General features: G+C 25.8%; 10 protein-coding genes across 10 annotated transcripts; 5 read left to right on the top strand and 5 right to left on the bottom strand.

Annotated features, from left to right (window-relative positions):
- Positions 1-145: 145 nt before the first annotated feature.
- Positions 146-1,221, top strand: EHI_130940 (uncharacterized protein; the record flags this gene model as incomplete). The annotated part of the gene is made up of 2 exons (XM_650413.2): positions 146-431; positions 479-1,221. 2 exons carry the CDS (start codon positions 146-148, stop codon positions 1,219-1,221), a joined length of 1,029 nt encoding a protein of 342 aa, XP_655505.2.
- A 216-nt stretch (positions 1,222-1,437) lies between these two features.
- Positions 1,438-2,184, top strand: EHI_130930 (purine nucleoside phosphorylase, putative; the record flags this gene model as incomplete). The annotated part of the gene is made up of 1 exon (XM_650458.2): positions 1,438-2,184. One exon carries the CDS (start codon positions 1,438-1,440, stop codon positions 2,143-2,145), a length of 708 nt encoding a protein of 235 aa, XP_655550.1. The 3' UTR covers positions 2,146-2,184.
- A 50-nt stretch (positions 2,185-2,234) lies between these two features.
- On the bottom strand, positions 2,235-9,570 carry EHI_130920 (uncharacterized protein; the record flags this gene model as incomplete). The annotated part of the gene is made up of 2 exons (XM_650457.2): positions 2,235-9,400; positions 9,531-9,570. The coding sequence occupies 2 exons, from the start codon at positions 9,568-9,570 to the stop codon at positions 2,235-2,237; spliced, it is 7,206 nt and encodes a 2,401-aa protein (XP_655549.2).
- Positions 9,571-9,708: 138 nt separating this feature from the next.
- Positions 9,709-11,346, bottom strand: EHI_130910 (uncharacterized protein; the record flags this gene model as incomplete). The annotated part of the gene is made up of 1 exon (XM_650456.1): positions 9,709-11,346. The coding sequence occupies one exon, from the start codon at positions 11,344-11,346 to the stop codon at positions 9,709-9,711; it is 1,638 nt and encodes a 545-aa protein (XP_655548.1).
- A 157-nt stretch (positions 11,347-11,503) lies between these two features.
- On the top strand, positions 11,504-12,448 carry EHI_130900 (uncharacterized protein; the record flags this gene model as incomplete). The annotated part of the gene is made up of 1 exon (XM_650455.1): positions 11,504-12,448. One exon carries the CDS (start codon positions 11,504-11,506, stop codon positions 12,446-12,448), a length of 945 nt encoding a protein of 314 aa, XP_655547.1.
- Positions 12,449-12,522: 74 nt separating this feature from the next.
- EHI_130890 (uncharacterized protein) lies at positions 12,523-15,420 on the top strand (the record flags this gene model as incomplete). Its single annotated transcript, XM_650454.1, has 1 exon — positions 12,523-15,420. The coding sequence occupies one exon, from the start codon at positions 12,523-12,525 to the stop codon at positions 15,418-15,420; it is 2,898 nt and encodes a 965-aa protein (XP_655546.1).
- A 38-nt stretch (positions 15,421-15,458) lies between these two features.
- EHI_130880 (uncharacterized protein) lies at positions 15,459-16,970 on the bottom strand (the record flags this gene model as incomplete). The annotated part of the gene is made up of 1 exon (XM_643647.1): positions 15,459-16,970. One exon carries the CDS (start codon positions 16,968-16,970, stop codon positions 15,459-15,461), a length of 1,512 nt encoding a protein of 503 aa, XP_648739.1.
- A 129-nt stretch (positions 16,971-17,099) lies between these two features.
- On the top strand, positions 17,100-18,491 carry EHI_130870 (WD domain containing protein; the record flags this gene model as incomplete). Its single annotated transcript, XM_649483.1, has 1 exon — positions 17,100-18,491. The coding sequence occupies one exon, from the start codon at positions 17,100-17,102 to the stop codon at positions 18,489-18,491; it is 1,392 nt and encodes a 463-aa protein (XP_654575.1).
- Positions 18,492-18,601: 110 nt separating this feature from the next.
- On the bottom strand, positions 18,602-19,579 carry EHI_130860 (longevity-assurance family protein; the record flags this gene model as incomplete). Its single annotated transcript, XM_650451.2, has 1 exon — positions 18,602-19,579. One exon carries the CDS (start codon positions 19,577-19,579, stop codon positions 18,602-18,604), a length of 978 nt encoding a protein of 325 aa, XP_655543.2.
- A 504-nt stretch (positions 19,580-20,083) lies between these two features.
- EHI_130850 (uncharacterized protein) lies at positions 20,084-21,361 on the bottom strand (the record flags this gene model as incomplete). The annotated part of the gene is made up of 1 exon (XM_643091.2): positions 20,084-21,361. One exon carries the CDS (start codon positions 21,359-21,361, stop codon positions 20,084-20,086), a length of 1,278 nt encoding a protein of 425 aa, XP_648183.2.
- Positions 21,362-21,551: the final 190 nt, after the last annotated feature.

Raw genomic sequence — 21,551 nt, 5'->3', positions numbered from 1 at the left:
TTTGATTTCACAACTGATAAATAAATATTTTAAGATTTCTTCTTTTTTCAAAAATCAAAAAAAAAATGTTATATTAGAAAGAACAAAAACGAAATTGAGACTTTACAAAGTCAGTATTTAATCATTTCTTCTACTTACTTTTATCATGTCTCAAAGTGGTATTCACTATAACATCAACGACAAAAATGATAGAAACAAAATTACCGAAGAATTAAATAAACTGGAACAATTTCAATATGGAGAACATCCAAGTCGAGTTTTATGTGTTTTTAATATTTTATCTCAATATGATCCTAAAGAATTGTTGTGTATTTTTCAACAATATGGGGATGTAAAAACAATTTATTACAGTACTGTCCAATTTGGGTTTATTGTTGTTATATTTTATGATATTAGATCAAGTAGAAGTGCAGCAAAATATCTTAATGGTCGTTGTTATCGAGGTCATCAACTTATATTGTATTTGGAATACCAATAGACATTAATGAAGGACCAAATCATGGTACATTGGTTATTTTCAATATTGACAAACAAACTGATGATGAAACTCTTAAAACAATTTTTTCAAAGTATGGAGAAATAAAAGAGATTCGTGAAACTCCATCAAGAAAATATCATAAATTTATTGAGTATTTTGATTCAAGAAGTTCTGATGTTGCTCTTAAAGAATTAAATGATATTGAAATTAATGGAAGAAAAATAAAGATAGAAATTTCAAAACCAAACATTTCTAAACTTATCTTTCTTCAATGTGTTTCAAATCTTCTTGGTATTCCAAGAGAAGTACCAGTGATAATTCCTCCTTCTGAATTAATTGATTTAATCCAACATTATGCACAAGATACTGTAAAACATTATAATGAACATCAAAACGAAGAACAACTGGAACAAATTGAATTTGACAGCGAAGGAAATGTATTGGACAAAGTTAAAAACACTGTGATTATTAAAAATATCTCAAGAAGATGCTCTCATAATACTTTTATTAGATATCTTCAAAATTCCATTTCTTCATTTTATAAAAATGCTTTCTTATTTAGAGAGACTAATTCACAGACAGGTGTTGTTATTGTAACAAATCCATCTGTCATAGTCTCCTTATTTTCATGTTTCAATGATAAAATGATAGAGCCAAACCAAGAACAACTTTGTCAAGTGTATTATAGCAGATATCAAGATAAAGACTTCATAGAGAAGGTTGAGGAAATGATAAGGAGATAGAGAATATTCATAATTTACAATAAATCTTTATGTATATTAAACTATAAAAACCAATAAACTCAAAAACTTTTCTAAACAATTCTACGTATCAGTTTTTTTTTAACAATTGCTAAAAAAAGAAGAATTTTTGTAAAAGAAATAAGAAAGAAAACCCTAGAAGTTTCTTATTTTGTTATATTTATACGATTAAAGAATTAGAATCATTCAATATTTGTTATGACTAACACCCCTACTCCACACAACAACGCTAATATAGCTGATTTTGCTGATACAGTGTTAGTAGCTGGTGATCCACTAAGATGTAAATTTGTTGCAGACACTTATTTGACTGATGTTGTTCAAGTCAATGGAGTAAGAGGGGCATTAGGATATACTGGATATTACAAAGGAAAAAAGGTTTCTATTCAAGCTCATGGTATGGGTATACCATCTATTGGAATTTATGCATATGAATTATTTAATTTCTATGGAGTAAAGAGAATTATTAGAATTGGTTCTGCTGGAGCTATTAGCTCTAAATTAGATATTGGAGATATTGTCATAGCAACTGGTGCTTGTCATAATAGTAATTTTATGCAACAATATAAACTCCCAGGAACATTCTGCCCAATAGCTGATTATGAGTTAGTTCATAAAGCTGTTGAAGCTGTTGAAAAGATTGGAGCTAAGTATGCAGTAGGGAATGTTTTTTCTAGTGATTGTTTCTATGATGATTCAAGTTCATTAAAAGAATGGGATAAGATGGGAGTACTTGCTGTAGAAATGGAAGCAGCTGGTTTATATGCTATTGCGGCAAGAGCAGGCAAACAAGCTTTGACTATTTGTTCTATTTCTGATTGTCCATTTAAGGAAACTGCTCTCTCAGCTGAAGAAAGACAAACCAAATTTACACAAATGATGGAAGTTGCACTGTCTATTGCTTAAGTTTTTAATAATTTACATTAAGGTTAGTTGTTGGTTGTTAAAAAACAGAAGTTTAAAATAAAAATAACAAAAGAAGAAAATAAATTATTTTACTTAGTTTTTTCAAACAAGAGAGAAGGAGTTCTATATATTGTAATTAGTTCATTCACTAAATCTTCTTCAAGACGTAAATCACCATCTTGTCGTGCAATAATAATATCATCACAAAGTTGTAACAATCCCAAACAATTAGGAAGATTTTTAAACATAATTGTATGAGCCTGACCTACATAATCAGATTTGATTAAAGAATAAAGTGCAAGTACAACAACAGTATAAAGACCAATAATACCTAATGAACTGAGAGCAGATAAAATACCAGAATTTGGAACTTTTGGAGATGAAATGAAAAATTTTATTCCTTCTGAACAATTCCAAAGTTCATCAACATTTACACATTGTTGAAAAGACCAATAATACAAGTTAGTAACTGAATCAAAGTGAAGAATTGGCTTTAAAGTAATATTTACATTATCAAAAGCATCAAGGAGTTCTTTCTCTTTTAAGGTTGGCATCTTCAAGATTTGAGGAAAGATAGATAAATATAAGTCACTAGTTCCATTATTTAGAATTGTTGATAATTTCTTTTTTTCTTCCGTATTCATTTCGTATGATCCACTAAATTTGAATGAATTTGATGCAGCAGATGACTCACGAGACATAGAAATTGAATAAGTTAATGTTAATGTTTCATCAGCAAGTAAATTTGTATTTAACTCTTTTTTCTTTTGAGGTGTTAATAACCAATAAGTCATTGCATCGGATGATAATTGACTTGAATAAATAGCTTCACCAGAAAGAAGAGATAATGAAGAATGGTCTTTTTGTAATTCATTCCATTCAGTTTTAGTAATTTCTTTGAATACTGATTGTTGTTGTTTATATAATTCACCTTGACCAACGAAATTCAACACTACTTCAATGTTTGTAGGTTTTGGTTGAGTAAAATTAGGAGCAGCAGATGACATGAATAATAATGGGAACCATAAAATTGCAAGAAGAACAATAACCATAATAAATCCAGAAGTAATTCTTTCTACAATTCCTCTTGGCTGTCCATATACATGATTTCTATTACGTTCTATTACTCGGTCACATTGATTCATATATAATTCTGCATGAATATCTTCTACTTTTAACCATTGTTTGTAAAACATTGAAGTTTTTGAGAGACACCAATCAAGGATTGTTCTAATTTCATAAACAAAAGGTAATGTGTAATAAGTATGAAAGATCATTTGAGAATAGAATGAATAATTTGTCATTAATATTCGTTTTGATGATAATATATTATACCCAGCTCTTATTTGAAGCCCAGAAATTATCCAATAAACAACTTTGAATAAGTAAAATATAGTGAGACATGCTTTAACTATTTTTGTTTTAGTTTCAACAAATGAAGGATATACAATAACTATTAAAATATGGTATAAAAGTAATGAAAAATATTGCATAAATAATTTAGCTTTAATAGATTTACATAAATAAATAATACGGTCTGCGAGAATCATTGCAAATTGTAAAAATAATCCAAGAACATAGGTAATTGGTAAATAATCATCTGTAAAGAATTTAATAAAACTACCTTGAATATTAGTAAAAGTACCTTGGAAAATAATAAGGAATAAGAAACAAAGAGCTTCACTAATAAATAATGGTATATAAAAATCAGCTCCTTGTTTAAATTGGTCATTAGCAATAGAATTAAAGAATGATTTAAGAGGATGATATACTGTACTAAAAGCTTTACCAATTAAATTTTTCTTTTTACATTTTAATTCTTTTTCTCTCAAATATTCCTCACGACTTTTAAGGAAATTATTTAGTTTATCTGAACTCATTTGTTCACTAACTTCAAGAGATTTTTCTGATAACATTTCTACTTCATGATAATTAACACATTCAAATTCGTCAATAGCATCTAAAATTTTATCTTTGTTTACACAATATTTCTTGTCATATGTTTTTTTATGTACTTTTTTTGATTTTTTACAAACTTGACTATTTATTACTTTACCATTTTGAACATAAATAGTTACATTTTCACAATTAATAAGTCCCATTTTCCCTCCTTTGGAAACAAATAAATCTCCATTCACTTGCATATTTTCAACAACAAACAAATCATGTTTTTTATATGAAAGAAAATCTTCTTCTCCTTCAGGTGCTTCAAAATCTACTAATGCTTCAACAACAAATTTTAATTCCCCAAATGTTCTTGGTTTAATTTTATTGACTAATTGTCTTCTATAATTTTCAATAATCAAATTAGACCATTGTCTTCTTAATAAATATTGTTGTTTCCAATATCCACGTGATCTCATACATGATAAATGTATTAATATTGCAAATAAACAAAAAATATCCCAAATAAATCTTGATGCAATGTATCGATGAACTGGATAAATTCCTATTAAATAAACAGGAGACATATGATTTTTTGTTAATGGTGTAGCATCACATTGCATTGTTTTTTCATTAAAAATATGAGTGGTATATGAAATAACATCATGTTGTTGGTCATATTCATTTGGTGTTAAACAAAATCCTGGTAATTGGAAGAATAATCGAATAAGAATAAGACATACATTATACAATGATAAGAAATTCCAAAAGAATTTAGTTGGGTATGGTCTAATAGAAAGTGCTATAACAGCAAATCCAATAATAGGGAATACAGCACTTAAAATATTTTGATTAATTAATTCATCAAGTACTAAAATAAGTTGAACCAAAACCTCGGTTTGTTGACCAAAATAAAAACAAAGTCCCCAGAATAACATATATATTCTACCTTTATACTTATATGGTTCATTTCTTTCATGAATTTGAATAAATTCATAATTTCTTTGTGGAATAGGTTTATGAATAGGAATTTGATTTTTATTTGAATAAATTCTTGAAGTTTTCATTGTGACTTTTTTTTCTGGAGTGGTTGTGTTTGACTTAACATTAGTATTCTCGAAATTAGATAAAGAATCTTTTTGACTTGTTTCTTCTTTTTGTTCTATTTCAATAATATCTGACATTGATTTCAATTGATGTTGTACTTCATTCTTTGGAACAAGTTTGACTGATGGTGGAGGATTTTTTTCTTCTTCTGAAACCTCTGATTCTTCTTCTGAAACCTCTGATTCTTCTTCTGAAACCTCTGATTCTTCTTCTGAAACCTCTGACTCTTCTTCTGAAGAGGAATTTGAAGAGTTTATTGATAAATTTTCTGGTGATGATTTAACTGAATAAAATACATTATCATCATCATCTGATTGAACCATATCGCTAGATGTTATGACATCTACTCTATTTATTGGAGTTTGTCTAGTTGATCCATTTTTGGGGGTAAAAGTAGCTGATGGTTCTTTACTTACAGGTTTAATTGTAGTATATAAACTATCTTCTATTTGTTCATCAGTAGCATTTTTAGGTAAATTTAAACGAACAACAAGATTTCTACTATGTAAGAAATGGATCAAAGCATCGATACAGTTTAAAGAAATTTCTTTTGTAGTATCACAAAGATTTTGGAAGAATCCTTTTGTTGTAATTTCTTTTGGAGCTGTTTCTGCAACTTCAACAAAATCATTATCATGGAAATCACTTAATCTATCTTTTTTTCTTAATTCTCTCAATTCATCTAATCTTTTCATACGAAGAACTTTTTCATTATATTTTTTATCTAATTCAATCATTATTTTGTCTCTATCTAAATCAATCAACTCTTTTAATTTTACAAAAATATTTGCTCGTTCTTTTTCAATATTATCTTCTAATTTTCTGAATGTCTCTGGGATTTGTCTAAACACTGCACTTCTAATTAACATAACAAATAATATAACTACATTAAAAACAAATGGTTCTCCTGCGTGCATATAAAGTCCAAATGTTTCAAAGATTTGCAACACTAAATTAATTCCTTGTGTTTTTTTAGTTTCTTCATCATCTTTAAAGTAAGTAAGAAGAGAAGATAATACAAAAATATTTTGTACAATCAGAATAAAGAAATTTAAAACTTGTAATATCTTCCATTGAATTCTTTCTCTAAGGAATTTACCTTTAAAAACAATATACATTGTCATTCCAACATAAACATATGATATAATATCTTTACGATTAACAGCAAGTAACATTATAATAATTCCACAAATAAGATTAAAATATTTTAATAAAACACGATGAACCCCATCAAAAATGTTTCGAGATACTTCAGGGAAATAAGGTGGTGAAATGAATTTATATATTTCATGAACATGACCTTCTCTAAAATGGAAGGATATACGGTTGATAAGAAAAATAAATAAACAGTCAAATACCTTTATTACCAATAATTTTTTACCTTGTTCAACTGGCATTAATAACGTATATTTTCTTAAAGAATAATCAATATCCCAGTCCCATTTCTTCCAAATTTCCCATTGTGTATCTAATGGTTCTAATGGAATTGTCCAAACAGAGTTAATAATAACAAGTATTAATAAAATAATTTCTACAACTGGAATCATTTTAGTAAGAATTTTATGTGGACAAATAACTGCAACTAAAGAAATAATAATATAAAGAATTGCCATAAAATCATTAGCATGTAAACAAATACAAATCATTAATACCAAAAGAATATAAAGTGGACCAAAATAACTGAAGAAATTTGAAATATAATACTTTACTTTATTCCATGAATATTTTTTTAAATCATACTCCAAATCAATATATCTAAATAATGTTAATCTTTCTTTCTTTTTATATATTCTTCCCCAGAAAAATGAAGTTCTTGTTATAATAATTAGGAAGAAAATTACAAGAAAATCCTTTATTAAATCCCAACAATATGGATATTTTAATTCATCATAAGAAACACATTTAGGTGCTGTTAAAACATCATCAAAACATGTTTTAATTCCAATAAGACTATAAATCCATATTTTTGTTTGAGTTGATCCAAAAACATTATATTGATCTATTAATTGGTTGAATGTTCTAAAATTTGGAACAATTAATATAATCATACTAATAGTGCAAACCCATAACAATGGAGCACATGCTGCATTAAATCCTTTCTTAGAAAGAAGACAAATCATAGTTGTTATAAATAATAAAAAGTGTAAACAATCCCATGTTTGATGTTCAAATGTAGAATCAACAATTGGATATGCAGCTATAATAATAGCACAAATAACTGATATGTGTGGAATATAAATTGCTAAAAACCTCATAATCAAATCAGATATTTCACAAATAACCTTAGGAATACATTGAACCTTTTCTTCATCATTTAAATATTTATTTTGTTTATTTGTTTTATCTTTCTTAGATTTAAGAATTTTATTTCCTTCTTGACTCGTGGAAATTAATTCAACTTTAGTTAAATTCTTTTCTTCATTAATTTCATTTGCTAAACGTGTTTCTTGTTCAAATCTATTGAATGAATATTGAAGTGCTTCTCTGTCAAAATGTTGAACCCCTCTCTTTTTCTTTAATTCAGCAAGATACATTTCTTCAACTTCTTTTAAATAACGAGGAACAGTAATTAATAAACGACTTTCTATAGCACAAACTGCAATAACAAGAATATTTGGTAAAAATCCTTTTAGACGTTCCCATAATGAATTATATTTTAAACAACCAACTTCTACTTGACTCATTCCAGTAAAAATATCCCAAAAAGTATTAATATAAATGTCGTTATTATTTGAATAAACTGAATCAGGTCTAAATTGAGAAACATAACGAACAAGAAGAACAACAAAGAATATGATTGAATAAATGGGTAAAATAAATTGTATTACTAATTTAGAATAAACAAAATGAGTTTGTAAGAGAACAAGAATTGCTAATGCAATAATATATAAAATTAATTCAATATTAATATCTTCATAAAAAGCAGCAATTGCAATAACTACACAACAAATAAATAATCCCCAGAAATCAATAAATTTTGCACATGAATATTTAAATACTTCAATTTTACTCTCATCATGAATCACTTTAACACCAATTTTATTTGCATAATATTCAAGAAATGAAACAAATAATAAAATAATCTTTGATATTAATTCTCCAAGATGAGTATCATCCCATTTAATATCTACAGAATGTGTTGTTTGATCATTAAATTTATATAATCCAATATATGATGGAAGTGATGAAACATCAATGTAATCTAATTGAACAATCATTTCCATTAATACGATAAGCAATGTATAAATAATAACAATTGGCCATAATTTTTGACAATAATTAATTGGAATAAATATTAATGAAATAGAAATAACTAAAAATGAAAATCCAAAGATGTTAATATTTACAAGACCTACACAAAACATTACAATAATTGAAATAAACACTCCTCCTTTTACAATTATTTGTAAACAAACTGCTAGACATGTAATAATAAATTTATATATTTGTTTTAATCCTTCTTTAATTATTTTATTGTTTGATTTCTTTTCATCAATGAATGGTTCTTCTTCTGAATTATCTTCTTCTGTTTTTGATGTAAATTCTGTTACTCCTGTTTGTGGAGCATTTTCTGAATTATTTTCTGGTTCTTTTTCATTAAATATAATTTTAATACAAAGACATATTAATGGAAACATTAAATAAGCAGCATAATTCATACCAAAGAAACCCCAAGAAGGATATTTAACAATAGAAAATCCAACAGTAGACATAGCTTTTTGTAGTACATCTAATTCAGTTACCTGAAAGAAATTATATTCATTAGAAACAAATGAGAAGACATTCCATAATGATAATATAATTAAATAAATAAACATTATAAAGGCAAGTGAAACTGAAAGGAATTTAAATATTATTCTTGGTGAAATAATTAAAACTATTGAAGCTAAGAAGAATAAAATTGGAATGATTCCTCCTTGAGATGAATTAACAACAAAAGCAGAAATAAAAAAGAACAAAGCAGTAAGAGTTGGAACTAAAGCTGTATGACGAATAATAATTTTTTCTGAACGTGAAAAAATTCCAAAAAAAGAAATAATTCCAATCACTCCAACAAAAATTGTATGAAGAATATAAAATTCTTGTTTTTGATTTTTAAACATTAGTCCACATAACATTAGTCCCCAATGTTCTTCAATATCAACAAAATAAAATATAAGTAATATAATAAAATGAACAAATGAATACAGAGTAATTAATATTGACCATCCCCTTAAAATATATGTTTCTGTAAATATCCCACTAAATGAAACTACTAAAAATTCTAATAAATATGGTATTGATAATAAACCAGGTTCTATCATATAAGGAAATGGTAGTAAAATTATTAATGTTAAAAACACTAATTGTTGGATATATGGAAGCATGTTCCATAATTTAAAGGGAAAACATACTACCTTTTTGAAAGACATTTTTTGTATTTAGAGTTTTCATTTAATTTTTCATTCATTATTTTTTATCGCTTTTTTCCAAATCATCTTCTCTATTTTTACAACAAATGAAATGAGGAAAAAAAAAAAGAGAAAATTTAATTTAATTAAATATTATATATGTTTAATTTACTATTCATCATTACTCAATCTCATCAAAGTTAATATCCGCATCATTATCAGAATCTTCTGAGTTATCAGAATTTGAAAGGTCTTCATTTTCTCCTGACTCATCAAATCCATCAAACTCAAAATCATAAGAATTAACAAAGATTCTCTTCTTTTCAAAAGCAGGTAAATCCTCAAAAGGTATTTTTTGTTCTTCAATAACAATTCGTAAAATTGAGGTAGTTACTAAATTGTTGAGTGGTAAATCTTGTTCCATTTCTTTCCAAAAAATACTTTTTAAAGTAGTCATTTCAATAACTTCATTTATGTTAACTTGTCTTACTTTAAAGAAACGAATAAATTCTAATTTCAAATTATTGATATGTTGAAATTTACCGTCATAAATAGCCAATTTTTTTAATTGAGTTAATAAGTTAATAGGTAATTCAGTATTTATTTTATACAATGAAAGTGATGTTAAACAATACATGTTTTGTAAAACATTAAAATTAAGGAGAAAAGAAACATTTCTAAAGGCAATGTGATTAAATGTAACTTCATATTCTTCAAATAATTTAAAATTAAAACAATTAAAAGTATTTGTTTCAACACGACAATATTGATAACAATGAGGAAAAAGAGTTGAGATGATAAGTGCTTGTAAAGTAATTTTATTAGAAAGAATTGAAATAGAAAAAGGTCTAATAGAACTTTGTGAGTTATTTTTAAGTTCATTTTTGATTTGATTAATTAAAGATGGTGGAATATGACCAATTTCTCTATCCAAATATATTTCAGAGTCAATATAAAATTTGTTTCCTAAATTTGAGAAACGAATTGATTCACCATTAATACCAAAAAATCCATTAAATTTAATTGTATTAAAAGAAGAATTAGAAAATTGGATAACTTCTGAACCATTATCAATATTAGTTCCAGTAAGATCAAGAGTATTTATTTGAGTAAGTTTAGTAACATTATAAATACTTGATATTTCACCAAAATTTCCACGAAGAATAAGTGTTTTTAATTTTTTAGATTGAGTAAAATAATGAATTGTTTCATTAAAATAATGAGTATCATTAACAAAGACATTATATTCTTGTAAATTAGGTAATGTACAATGATTTTTAGAATATGAAAATATTTTTAATTGAGTTAAACGAGTTAATTGACTTAAATTTTGAACTGAATAAGAATTAGAATAATGTTTATACAAACATAAATCTTTTGAAATTTTTAAACTTTTTAAATATGGTTGATTTGTTACAATACAATTAATATATTGAATACTATTTTCTTCATTCATTTGATTTAAAAAACAAAAATTTAATTTTGTAAGTTTAACTGATTGAAGAATATTATTAAGTGAATAATAATCAATACAATTTAAATTACTAAATTCTAATTCTCTTAAATTTGAAAGAAATGTTATTTGTGGAATTTTTTCGATAATAAAATTAAATGAAGAATAAAATATTTTTTTTACTGTTGGAAATTCTTTTAAATATTTTAATAAATCATGTCGAACAAGTAATTGATCAATACTTTCTACACATCTCTTAACTTCTTTAGAAACTTGAATTAATAATCTCAAATGTGTAATTCCAATATAACGGAAAATTTGGTGATATTCTAATGAATGGAGATGGGAACAATAGGGTTTTGTCATTATGAATGAAAACAGTTCTTTTCTAAAAAGGAAAAAAAAAATGAAAAACAATCTTTTATTTTTTAAATGATTTTATGTTTTTCTCTTTTTAATAAAAAGGGTTTTCTTTAAAAGAAGAAATTGAAAGAAAGAAGTTACTTTGATTATCTTTTCATAAATGTCAACACCTAATGATCGTTCTGCAGTTCGTAAAGAATTACGTGAAATTATGCAAGAAATTCAAGCTAAACATGAATTATTATCAAATCCAGATAATGATGAAATTATAAATTTTGTTGATAAAGCAGGTAAAATATTTGATAAAATAGATCATCCTCGTGAAGCAGCACTTGATGCAGAATGTTTTACTATTACTTCAGGTGTTACATTAGAAAAATCACAAAGACTTAAAACAGGATTTAAAATGTATGATATTTCATCATTTATTACTCATTTTCGTGATTTATATTCAGAAAATAATGATATAACCGAAAATCAACTCATTAAATTTGGTAAAGAAGTATTACTTAGTGGTTGGAAAGTTGCACCATCTAATCCTCTTATTCATGGGATTATTATTGAACGAAAAACACGAGAAAGAAAAAAAACAATTAAATCTGATGTTGGAGAAGCAATCAAACCAAAAACAGTTAATGCAGATGAATGGAGTGCAGCCAAAGAAACACCAGAACGAATTAAAATGATTAAAGAATTATTAACAAAAAAAGGAGAAATGCCATTCTTTCAATTTGTTTTAAATGTTAAAAGTTTTGGACAAACAGTAGAAAATATTTTTTATACATCTTTTTTAATAAAAGAAGGAACTGCTTTTATTGTTGTTAAAAACAGAGTACCTTATATATCTATTAGTACTTCTAAAAAAGACTCTAAAAAACAAGAAAATAATTCTCAAACAGTATGTACATTAGAATATGAAATGTGGAAGGAAATGGTTGATGCTGTTAGTCCAAATTTTGTTCAAATAATTCCTCATAGGGAGGTTTCAAAAGATGCTCTTAAAGCAATAGAACAATATAATACTCAAAAATTTTATGATTCTCGTTTTTTATCACAACCTCCTTCAACAAGAACTTCTTTCTTAAAACGTAGAAAACAAGATTAATTTAAGTTGTTTTTTATTTTTTATTTTAAGTTGAGAAAAAAAAAGAACTTTTTTTTCTTGTTTGATTTTTTTTGATGGTTGATTCATCTTCAGATACGTTTGAAGTTAATGATATTCTCACATTTATTGACCAGTCTCATATTTTTGAGTATGCAGATGTATTTAAATATTTTATCCCTTCTAAGTTAGTTTATGAAGAAATACCATCAAACACCTTATTATTTCTCGTCATGTGGAAAAATTTTTCTATTCTTCGTTCTACATGGGTTTCACGTGAAGAAATAGAAGGGAATTCTCGACTTGATCCAGATAATGTATTTAAGAAATTTATTGATCAAAATACAATTGATGGGATTTTATATCAACCTCGTTTAACTAAAATTATTCCTGCTCGTGATTTAGTTCCTGAAAAAATCTTATCATCATGTTATGATGAAACAGCTACAGAAATGTTTACTGTTAAATGGAAGTATTGTGGGAACGTTTTCATATCCACTGAAGAACCAAGTTTTTTTAATAATCCTCGTTATAAAATGCTCATCCCTCAATATAGAAATAAAGTTGAAAAAATTAAACCACTTTCTAGTCTTTCTAAAGTACCAACATTAAATATAGAAACTATAAACCCTGAGTACAAAGAAGAAGTAGAGATATGTAATAATGTATTTGAAAAATTGCATAAAAACCATGGATGTTGGATTAAAAAAATAGGAGAAACTGATGGAGAATTATTTGTTACACATAAATTAAAAATAACAATATTACAGTATATGAAATTATTAATGGACAATGATATTAAAGGACCTCATTTAATTGTTACAGATGAATCTGGAATAGATTTTTATAAAGAGAATATAGAAAAATTTATTCCAAATGCATACGTTACTTTTATTAATAAAATACCTAAAGAAGAAGATATGAAAGAAGTTTTAGATAATGAATTATATCATACAGAAACTGATTGTTTAAAGTGTTCATTTGTAGTTACTACAACATTAGCATTTCAATTTCGAGTTAATGTTGAATTTGATATTGCTATTGTTGACACAGAACCAACATTATTTTTTAATTCTAAATATTATATTAAAGAACATACATTTTTATTATTATACAATGGAGCATTTGATGAAGCTATAATTAAAAATCATTGTAGACGAAGAAAAATTAAAGAATTACAAATATTTGAATATAATATGTTTTCATATTTTATTAGATATGTTGATGTTTATTTAAATATTCATCAAATACAAAAACCAATATACAATGATTTAATTACAATAGCAAAAAGTTGTAATAATGAACAAACAGGAGTTATATTAAATGAAATAAAAAAATTACTTATTTATCCAAAAATGTTTGATACAAATTTAAAAACTCAAGGAACAAAAGTTGATTTTATATTAAAATGTATTAAAATAATTGGAAGTATTCCAGGAATTAAATTAGCAGTATTAGGAGATTATGATATGCCATTAAGATATATTTCTAAAATAACAAGATCAAATTATATTGATTGGAACATTGATATTAAAAAAACTAAAGCAATTTGTGAAATTATGAAATGTTCTTCTGAAAAAAATGCTGAAAAAGTTAAAGATTTATTTGAAAAAGAATTAAATAATGATAATACTAGAAAATCACCTATTACTTTAAGTGGAAATTCAAGAGTTGTTTGTGTTCATAATTCATGTATTTCAACTGAAATTGATTTAAGTTGTATTGATATTGTAATTGATATGAGTAATGATTATACTCCATTATTTGAAACAAATATTCGTAATAAATATATGATGGCTACAGTAAAACAAATTATTGCATTTGATATGTCAATTAAAAATACTATTGATGAAATTACTTCTTCAATGAATGAATTAGATGAAACTTTAACACTTTCTCAAGAATTACAAGTTTATAGAAATTTAATAAAATATAATTCATATCGTTTTGGTTATAAAGGAAAAGCTAAATCAATTAAATTTGGAAAATTAGGTCAAGAAATTTTAAAATATGGAACAGAATATGAACAATTACAACTTGTTATTGAAGTAATGAAAGATGATATAGAAATTATTAGTAATTTTGAAAAAAATGGATTTATTTCTATTAATGATATTAATAAGGAAATTAACATTCAAAATCAACAACTATCAAAACTTCAAAATTTACCAAAAACATTAAAATTACCTGTAACAATTGAACATTCTTCTAAAAAAACTCCTTCACTTAAATTTTCTCCTCCTACTATATTTAATAAAGAACGATTATCTCAAAAATATCCAGAACAATTCAATTCTGAAAATAAATTAGTTAAACCTATTTCTCTTGATAAAAGTATAAATGATACAAAACAAAATTCATTAAAACAACAACCTGAAATTCCAATTGGAAAATTAGAAGTTATTAATGATCTATCAGATTCTAATACTATGGAGGAAGAAGAACCTATAATAAATCCTAATTTAATTAATATTATTAAAGAACATAGTCAATTAATTCAACAAGATAAAGCAATACAATGGATTAAATCACTTACTTCAGCTATAAAACGTTATGGTAGGGATTTACGTTTATGGAAAATTGATTTTACTCAATTTATTCCATTAACTAAAGTTCAATTACAATATATAGTTGATAAATTATTAACTACTCTTCCTCCTATTGATCCACAATTAACTAAAATGGCAAATATTATGGAAACATTTACAAAAGCAAATAATTTTGTTGCTAAAAAGAAAGCTTTATTACCTTATCCAGAATGTTCATTAAAATTTTGGGATTGTTCATGTGATATTGAATTACTTCAATTAATAATAGAAAATGGATTGAATGTTCCTGAATTATATTTAAATGATATTATTATTAGAAGTGTATTAGAAATATCAGGATTAATAACAGAAAAACAAAAATGTGAATTTTTAAAAATCCGAATTGATAAGTTATATAAATGCTATTCTATTTGTCAATTTAATTGAATATGAAACATTGATTTATTGATTAAACTGGTTTTCAATTAAAAAATGATAACGAATGCAATGATTATAATTGCACCAATTAAAGTAGTTCCAAGTGTGATTTTCATTACTGAATCAAATGCATCAAGTTGTCCTACAGGTACTGTATATTGAGAGAATTGAGGATTACAAGTTGGTGAAATAAATTGAGAAGGATCACTCGTTCCACAAGAAATGGGAGTATTAAAATAACCATTAATATTATGATATTTTAATAATTCAATACTTCTACTATCAGTACAATTATCACAAATAAAGAAAACTTCTGGAGGTGGGAAGATAACATTTTTTTCAAACATATCATTAATTCTAGCTTTATGATATCTAAGATGAATTGGAATTGAATGAGTTGAAATAGACTTTGTTTGTTTTAATGTTTTTATTATAACATGAGCTTGTCTTCCAGTTAAAATTGGAGCTTCAAGATCCATTGGTTCATACATAAATACTTCAAGGTCTTTTTGTTTTCTTTGTAATTCTTGCATTTGATATTTATCAATAAAAATACCTTGTGGGACGGTATAAATTAAATAAATATCATCATTATTTGTTGTATTAAAATTAAGAGTAGTTATTTCAGTTGTTAAATGAGTTCCTTCACCTTTAAGTCTTTGAAGATAAACAGGAATTGGATGGGTATATTGAACAGTATCAAAATCAAACATTTCACTATTTTTTCCTTTTTCACTAAATCGAGTAAATTTACAAGTACTTTTTTTATTATAATAATCAATACCACATGAATTTAAGAAATAAATATTACGATTATACTTATCTGTTTTCTTTGGATAATTTGATTTAAATGAAGAAGTTTCAAATGTATCAATTTCACAATATTCAAATGTTTTATTTTTTAAATTAACATTAACTCTCATATAAAATCTATCACCAATAGAATCAAAGTTCCATGTTTTTTTCATTTCTTCAAGATGATTTTCAATAATATTTTTTAATTGACTAAAAGAGTTATTAATTTCTACATGTTGATGTACTTCAAATATTCCTGAAATTGGAAATTGATCTTTATAATCAGAAGATAATGAATGAGAAGTATAAAAAAATCCATTAGGATGTTCTAATTGATTATTAATTCCATAAAATATATTTGTAATTGGATTATAAATATTTGTATTTACTTTACCAAATCGTACAACATCATATCCTGTAAAATTATAAATACTTTCTTTCATAATATTTTCTGATGCATTACCAATAACCATATATGTATTTGAATTATATTCACTCATAAATTCACGAATAGAAGAATATTGATATACTTTGTCTGTTACTCTTTTCATTAATAATCCAATTTCTTCAATTTCTTTTGGAAATAAGAGAGAAGATGGAATATTTCCTGTAGTACAAAAATGACCTACAAATCCATCAGAAGAAGTCATTTGTTCACTTGAAATTTCATACTTAATTGTTCCATCAGATGAACGTGGAAGAAGAATAATGTCATCTTGTTGTAAACTAAAAGAAGATACAAATAAAAGACAGAAGAAGAACATTGAATGAAATTAATTAATTTTTAAGATTTAAGAAGATAGAATAGTATTACAATATAATTTTCATTATTATAAGTCTCAATTTATTGAAAAAAATAACCCTTTTCAAATCAAAACTAAAGGTACTTTTTGATGGAACATATTCAAATTCGTTTGATTAATGGCGAATTGTTTAACTCAGAACCTTCTCAAGTTTTTGAAATCCCAGAAGAAACTAATACAAAAGAATTAAATGCTTTAGTAAATAAATTAAATAAAACAGAAGAAGAACCATTTCCTTATTCATTCTATACAGATGGCATTCAAATAACTGACAATATCCCTAATAAAGGAGCAGAACAAGTTGTAACAATTACATATTATCCACAAGCAGTTTTTAGATGTAGACCAATTTCAAGAAGTACTCATACTATGACTGGACATAGCAATTCAATTTTGTCATGTAAATTTTCACAAGATTCAAGTAAATTAGGTTCATGTAGTGGAGATCATACAGTTAGAGTATGGGATTTAAACACTTGCACTCCAATTTGTACATTAAAAGGACATGGAGATTGGGTATTAAATTTAGACTGGCATTATGGAAATAAATTACTTGCAAGTGGTGATAAACTTGGAAAAGTAATTGTTTGGGAATTAAATGAAAATGGAACAGATGGAAAACAATTATGGTCATATTGTCATAAAAACTTCATAAGTGATATTCAATGGAAACCTGAAGTATTTGGTGATTCTGCTATTTTTGCATCTTCATCACGTGATATGTCAAGTAAAATCTATGACGCTAGAAGAGGTGAAGTTATTCGAACACTTGGAGGACATACCCAAGGAGTAACTAGTGTACGATGGAGTGGAAATGAAAATATTTTATATACATCATCAAGAGATAGAATGATTAATGTCTATGATATGAGACAAGCAAATCCAATTCATGTATTAAAAGGTCATTCTCATTGGATTAATGGTATTAGTACATCTACTGAATATGTACTTAGACAAGGTGGTTATGATCCATTAGAAAAAGACAAAGGAATTGATGGAGCAAAAAAAAGATTAGATAAAATAATGGGATGTGGTGGTGGTGAACGTTTAGTTTCTGCAAGTGATGATGGAACTTTATATATGTGGGTGCCATTACAATCACAAAAACCAGTCCACAGACTTGTTGGACATTCAAGTCAAGTTATGTCATGTAAATTCTCCCCTGATAGTAGAATTATAGCAAGTACTGGATGTGATAAAAATATGAGAATTTGGGATGGATTTACTGGGTCTTGTTTACATACATATAGAGGACATGTTCAAACAATTTATGGATGTGCATGGTCTCCAGACAGTAGAATGCTTGTAAGTGCAAGCAAAGATAGTACAGTCAAATTATGGAATGTTGTTCCAGGATGTCGTAAATTAATGACAAATTTACCAGGTCATTTAGATGAAGTTTTTTCTATTGATTGGTCACTTGATGGTAGTTCTGTGGCAACAGCCTCGTATGATCATACTATTAAAATCTGGAGATATTAATAATTGATTGAATTTAGATTAGATTTTCATTTAAAAAAACCATAAAAATCTCTCTTTTAAAACTAAAACACAAATTATCAAATTGTAAAAACAATTTAATTAATACAGTCTTAATTTTCTTGTCCAACAGCCTTTTTTGTAGCATGTGGATCAACAATACCTTGATTAGTTACTAGTTTCTTAATCATATCAATGATTAAAGCAAACCAATAAATATGAAGACCATATAATGATACTAATAAAACTAAAAACATACACCAAACCAAATAACCACAAGTAGCAGTTTCTGGAATGAAATTTTTAGCATTATAAGCAGCGCTAATAACATATCTTGGGAAAACCCAAAGTCTAAAACGAGCATAAGCAATGACTAACATAGAAAAAGCAGGAATTACAACATAATCATTAGAAATATCATTTAAAGATTTTGCAGTATACATTATAGCATCAACAATATCATGAAGAACCATAACAAGAACACCAATTCTAGCACAATTATTGATATAACTTAAAACAACTAAAAAGACTGTAACAAGATGATGTAATAATGTTTCATAAAAATCATTTCTTGCAGGTAAATAAAGATGAAACATTAAAGAATGAAGATGATAACCTAATTCAAAACAATAATATAATGCCATATATTTTACTGGTTGTGAAATAGGGAAATCTTCCCATAAAGCATTTAAATCAGATTTTCCAACACCAAATAAAGCAGAAGGCATCCAATCTTCATGTCTAAATAAATAAATTCCAAGTGGAGTAATAATGAAATAATACATTGTTTTAAAGAGTGTTAATCCAAATCTTTCAACTCTAAATTTTCTAAATTCATCAGTCCATTCTGGTTTTCTTGGAATATATTTATCACCTAATTTAATAAAAACATTACAAGCTAATACTTCTCTTAAGAAAGAAATAACAATTAAAAATCCAATAGATGGAATAAGATCAACAATACTTGGTACATTATCACCAAAATCACTTCTTCGTGAAATGGATGATGGAAGACAAATTAAAACAAATGGAATAATTAAAGCTATTTGAAGAATAAAAGACTTATCACATACTCCATTTAATTTAGGCATTTTAGAACTAAACATTTAATTACTTTGAAGTATTTTAAACCTTTTTAGTTCTTACTTTTATAGTTATCAAAGAAATTCTTAGAATGTCTGTTTGCCTCCTCGAGGATAAAAAAATCCAATTCTATTCCCATTCTCAAGCATCTTTTTCACTTTTTTTCAAAAATAACATTTCTTAATCGAATTTTTATGAAGAAAAAAATTCTCTAGGTTTTTTATTTTTCGATTTAGTTAGAAGAGTTAATAATAAACAGAATTTTCATCTGTTAAAAAATAGAATAGTTCCTTTTGATTCAAATCGTTAGATTTTTGTATTACTTATTTTTAGAAAAAATGTCTGTCAACGCTTTCTATTTTTGTTGATGTCATTGTCTGTGTTTCTCATGACAGACAAGTTTATTTCCATTTAAAACTGCTTCTTTCTTTAAAATTGATAAAAATAACCTTTCAGTTTATCAAATAACAAACAAACAAAATTTTTGTTTTTTTATTAGAATTATTTTAAATTTATTCTTGCTTTTCATGGAAATTTGAGGAGGAATTATCATCCTTTAAAGTCATTGGTTCATCATCTTCCCATTGTAAGGAATCCATTCTGTTTTTGTCAACTGGATAAATCCAGCGTTGATATAAATATATCAGGAAAATTATATCATCTCTGAAACAAGCAATTCTGTGAAGAGTTGGCATTTTGATAATAAAAGCAAATAAATCGTCAACGATAGTATTTAAAAATTTGTAAATAAACACTCTCCAAGGTAAGTTTGCAACTGATTTAAGTTTATAATTAATGAAAAGTTGAGGAGTCATTTGTAAAAAGCCAAAAGTATAAACTACTCCTACTAATAATGAGAGAATATACGAATACCAAGACTTAAATTCATTATTATAAAGTGAATAAATAGCATATCCAATACAAAGAGGAATACAAGCAATTCCAAGGTATTTTAATGCAATATCATCATACAATTTTGTTTTAGAATTTTGATAAGAGAGGTTTTTGTATTGAATAAACGAACCTTTTTCTTTAAAGTTCAAAGTAAAAACTCTTGTTAATTTCCATAATGTAATAAGAAGTCCAACACCATTTGATATTAAAATAAGGAAACTAGTATCATTATCAATGAGATAAAGTAATACAATAATTTCAATCCCAAGACTAACAAAGATTGATTTAATTGATAATCCTGCAAAATTATTTCGTTTTGACCAAAATTGAATATCATTTTTATAAGCAAGAAAATCAAAAATAGTATGAAGAGTTGATACTATTGTTGTTATAACTAAAAGTATAATGTTTGTTTCCATAAAAACTCTTTTAAATTCATCAATTTCATCATGTACCATTGTTCCCATATGTTGATGAATAGAAAAAGAATGACCAAGTGAATGTATCATAATCATTTTAAAATATGAAATAGAAGTAATTTTCAATGATATATTTAAGTTTTGAATAGTATCATTAATTGGTGTATAATAATCTTTAATTAACCAAAAGGTATTATGAAAAATAATAGGAGCAATACGTTTTTTTATTCCATTATAATGAACAATACCACATTCTGGTGGAATGTTATGAGGATCAACAATTTGTTTCATAAATGAAATTTCAAAATAAGGAATACAACCAAGTGTGAAATTTAACTCATTTGTAGTTGTTGTTATATTATTTTCATTTATTAAATTGTGAGTTTGTGGTATTGGTTTAAATGTTCTAAGAATTGGACTTTTAAATGTCATAGATTGGTTATTGTATTTAGTAAGTGGTTTGACTACAACTTTCATAATAATACTTTGGTTTGACTTTATATATGAAAGATAATTTGATGGTATTGAAATAGGTTCTGAAAGAGAATCAATATTTTTGTATTCAACATCCTTTGAAAGAAGATGATGTTCTTGTGATTGGTGTATTAATGAGACATTAAAATAAATATGTTCATTATCAATATATGCTGATTTATATCCATTTGTT

The sequence above is a fragment of the Entamoeba histolytica genome, genomic scaffold (genome assembly GCF_000208925.1).
Source record: "Entamoeba histolytica HM-1:IMSS scf_1104750518301 genomic scaffold, whole genome shotgun sequence".
Lineage (NCBI taxonomy): Eukaryota > Evosea > Mastigamoebida > Endamoebidae > Entamoeba > Entamoeba histolytica.
This window is presented reverse-complemented; position numbering and strand designations above follow the sequence as displayed.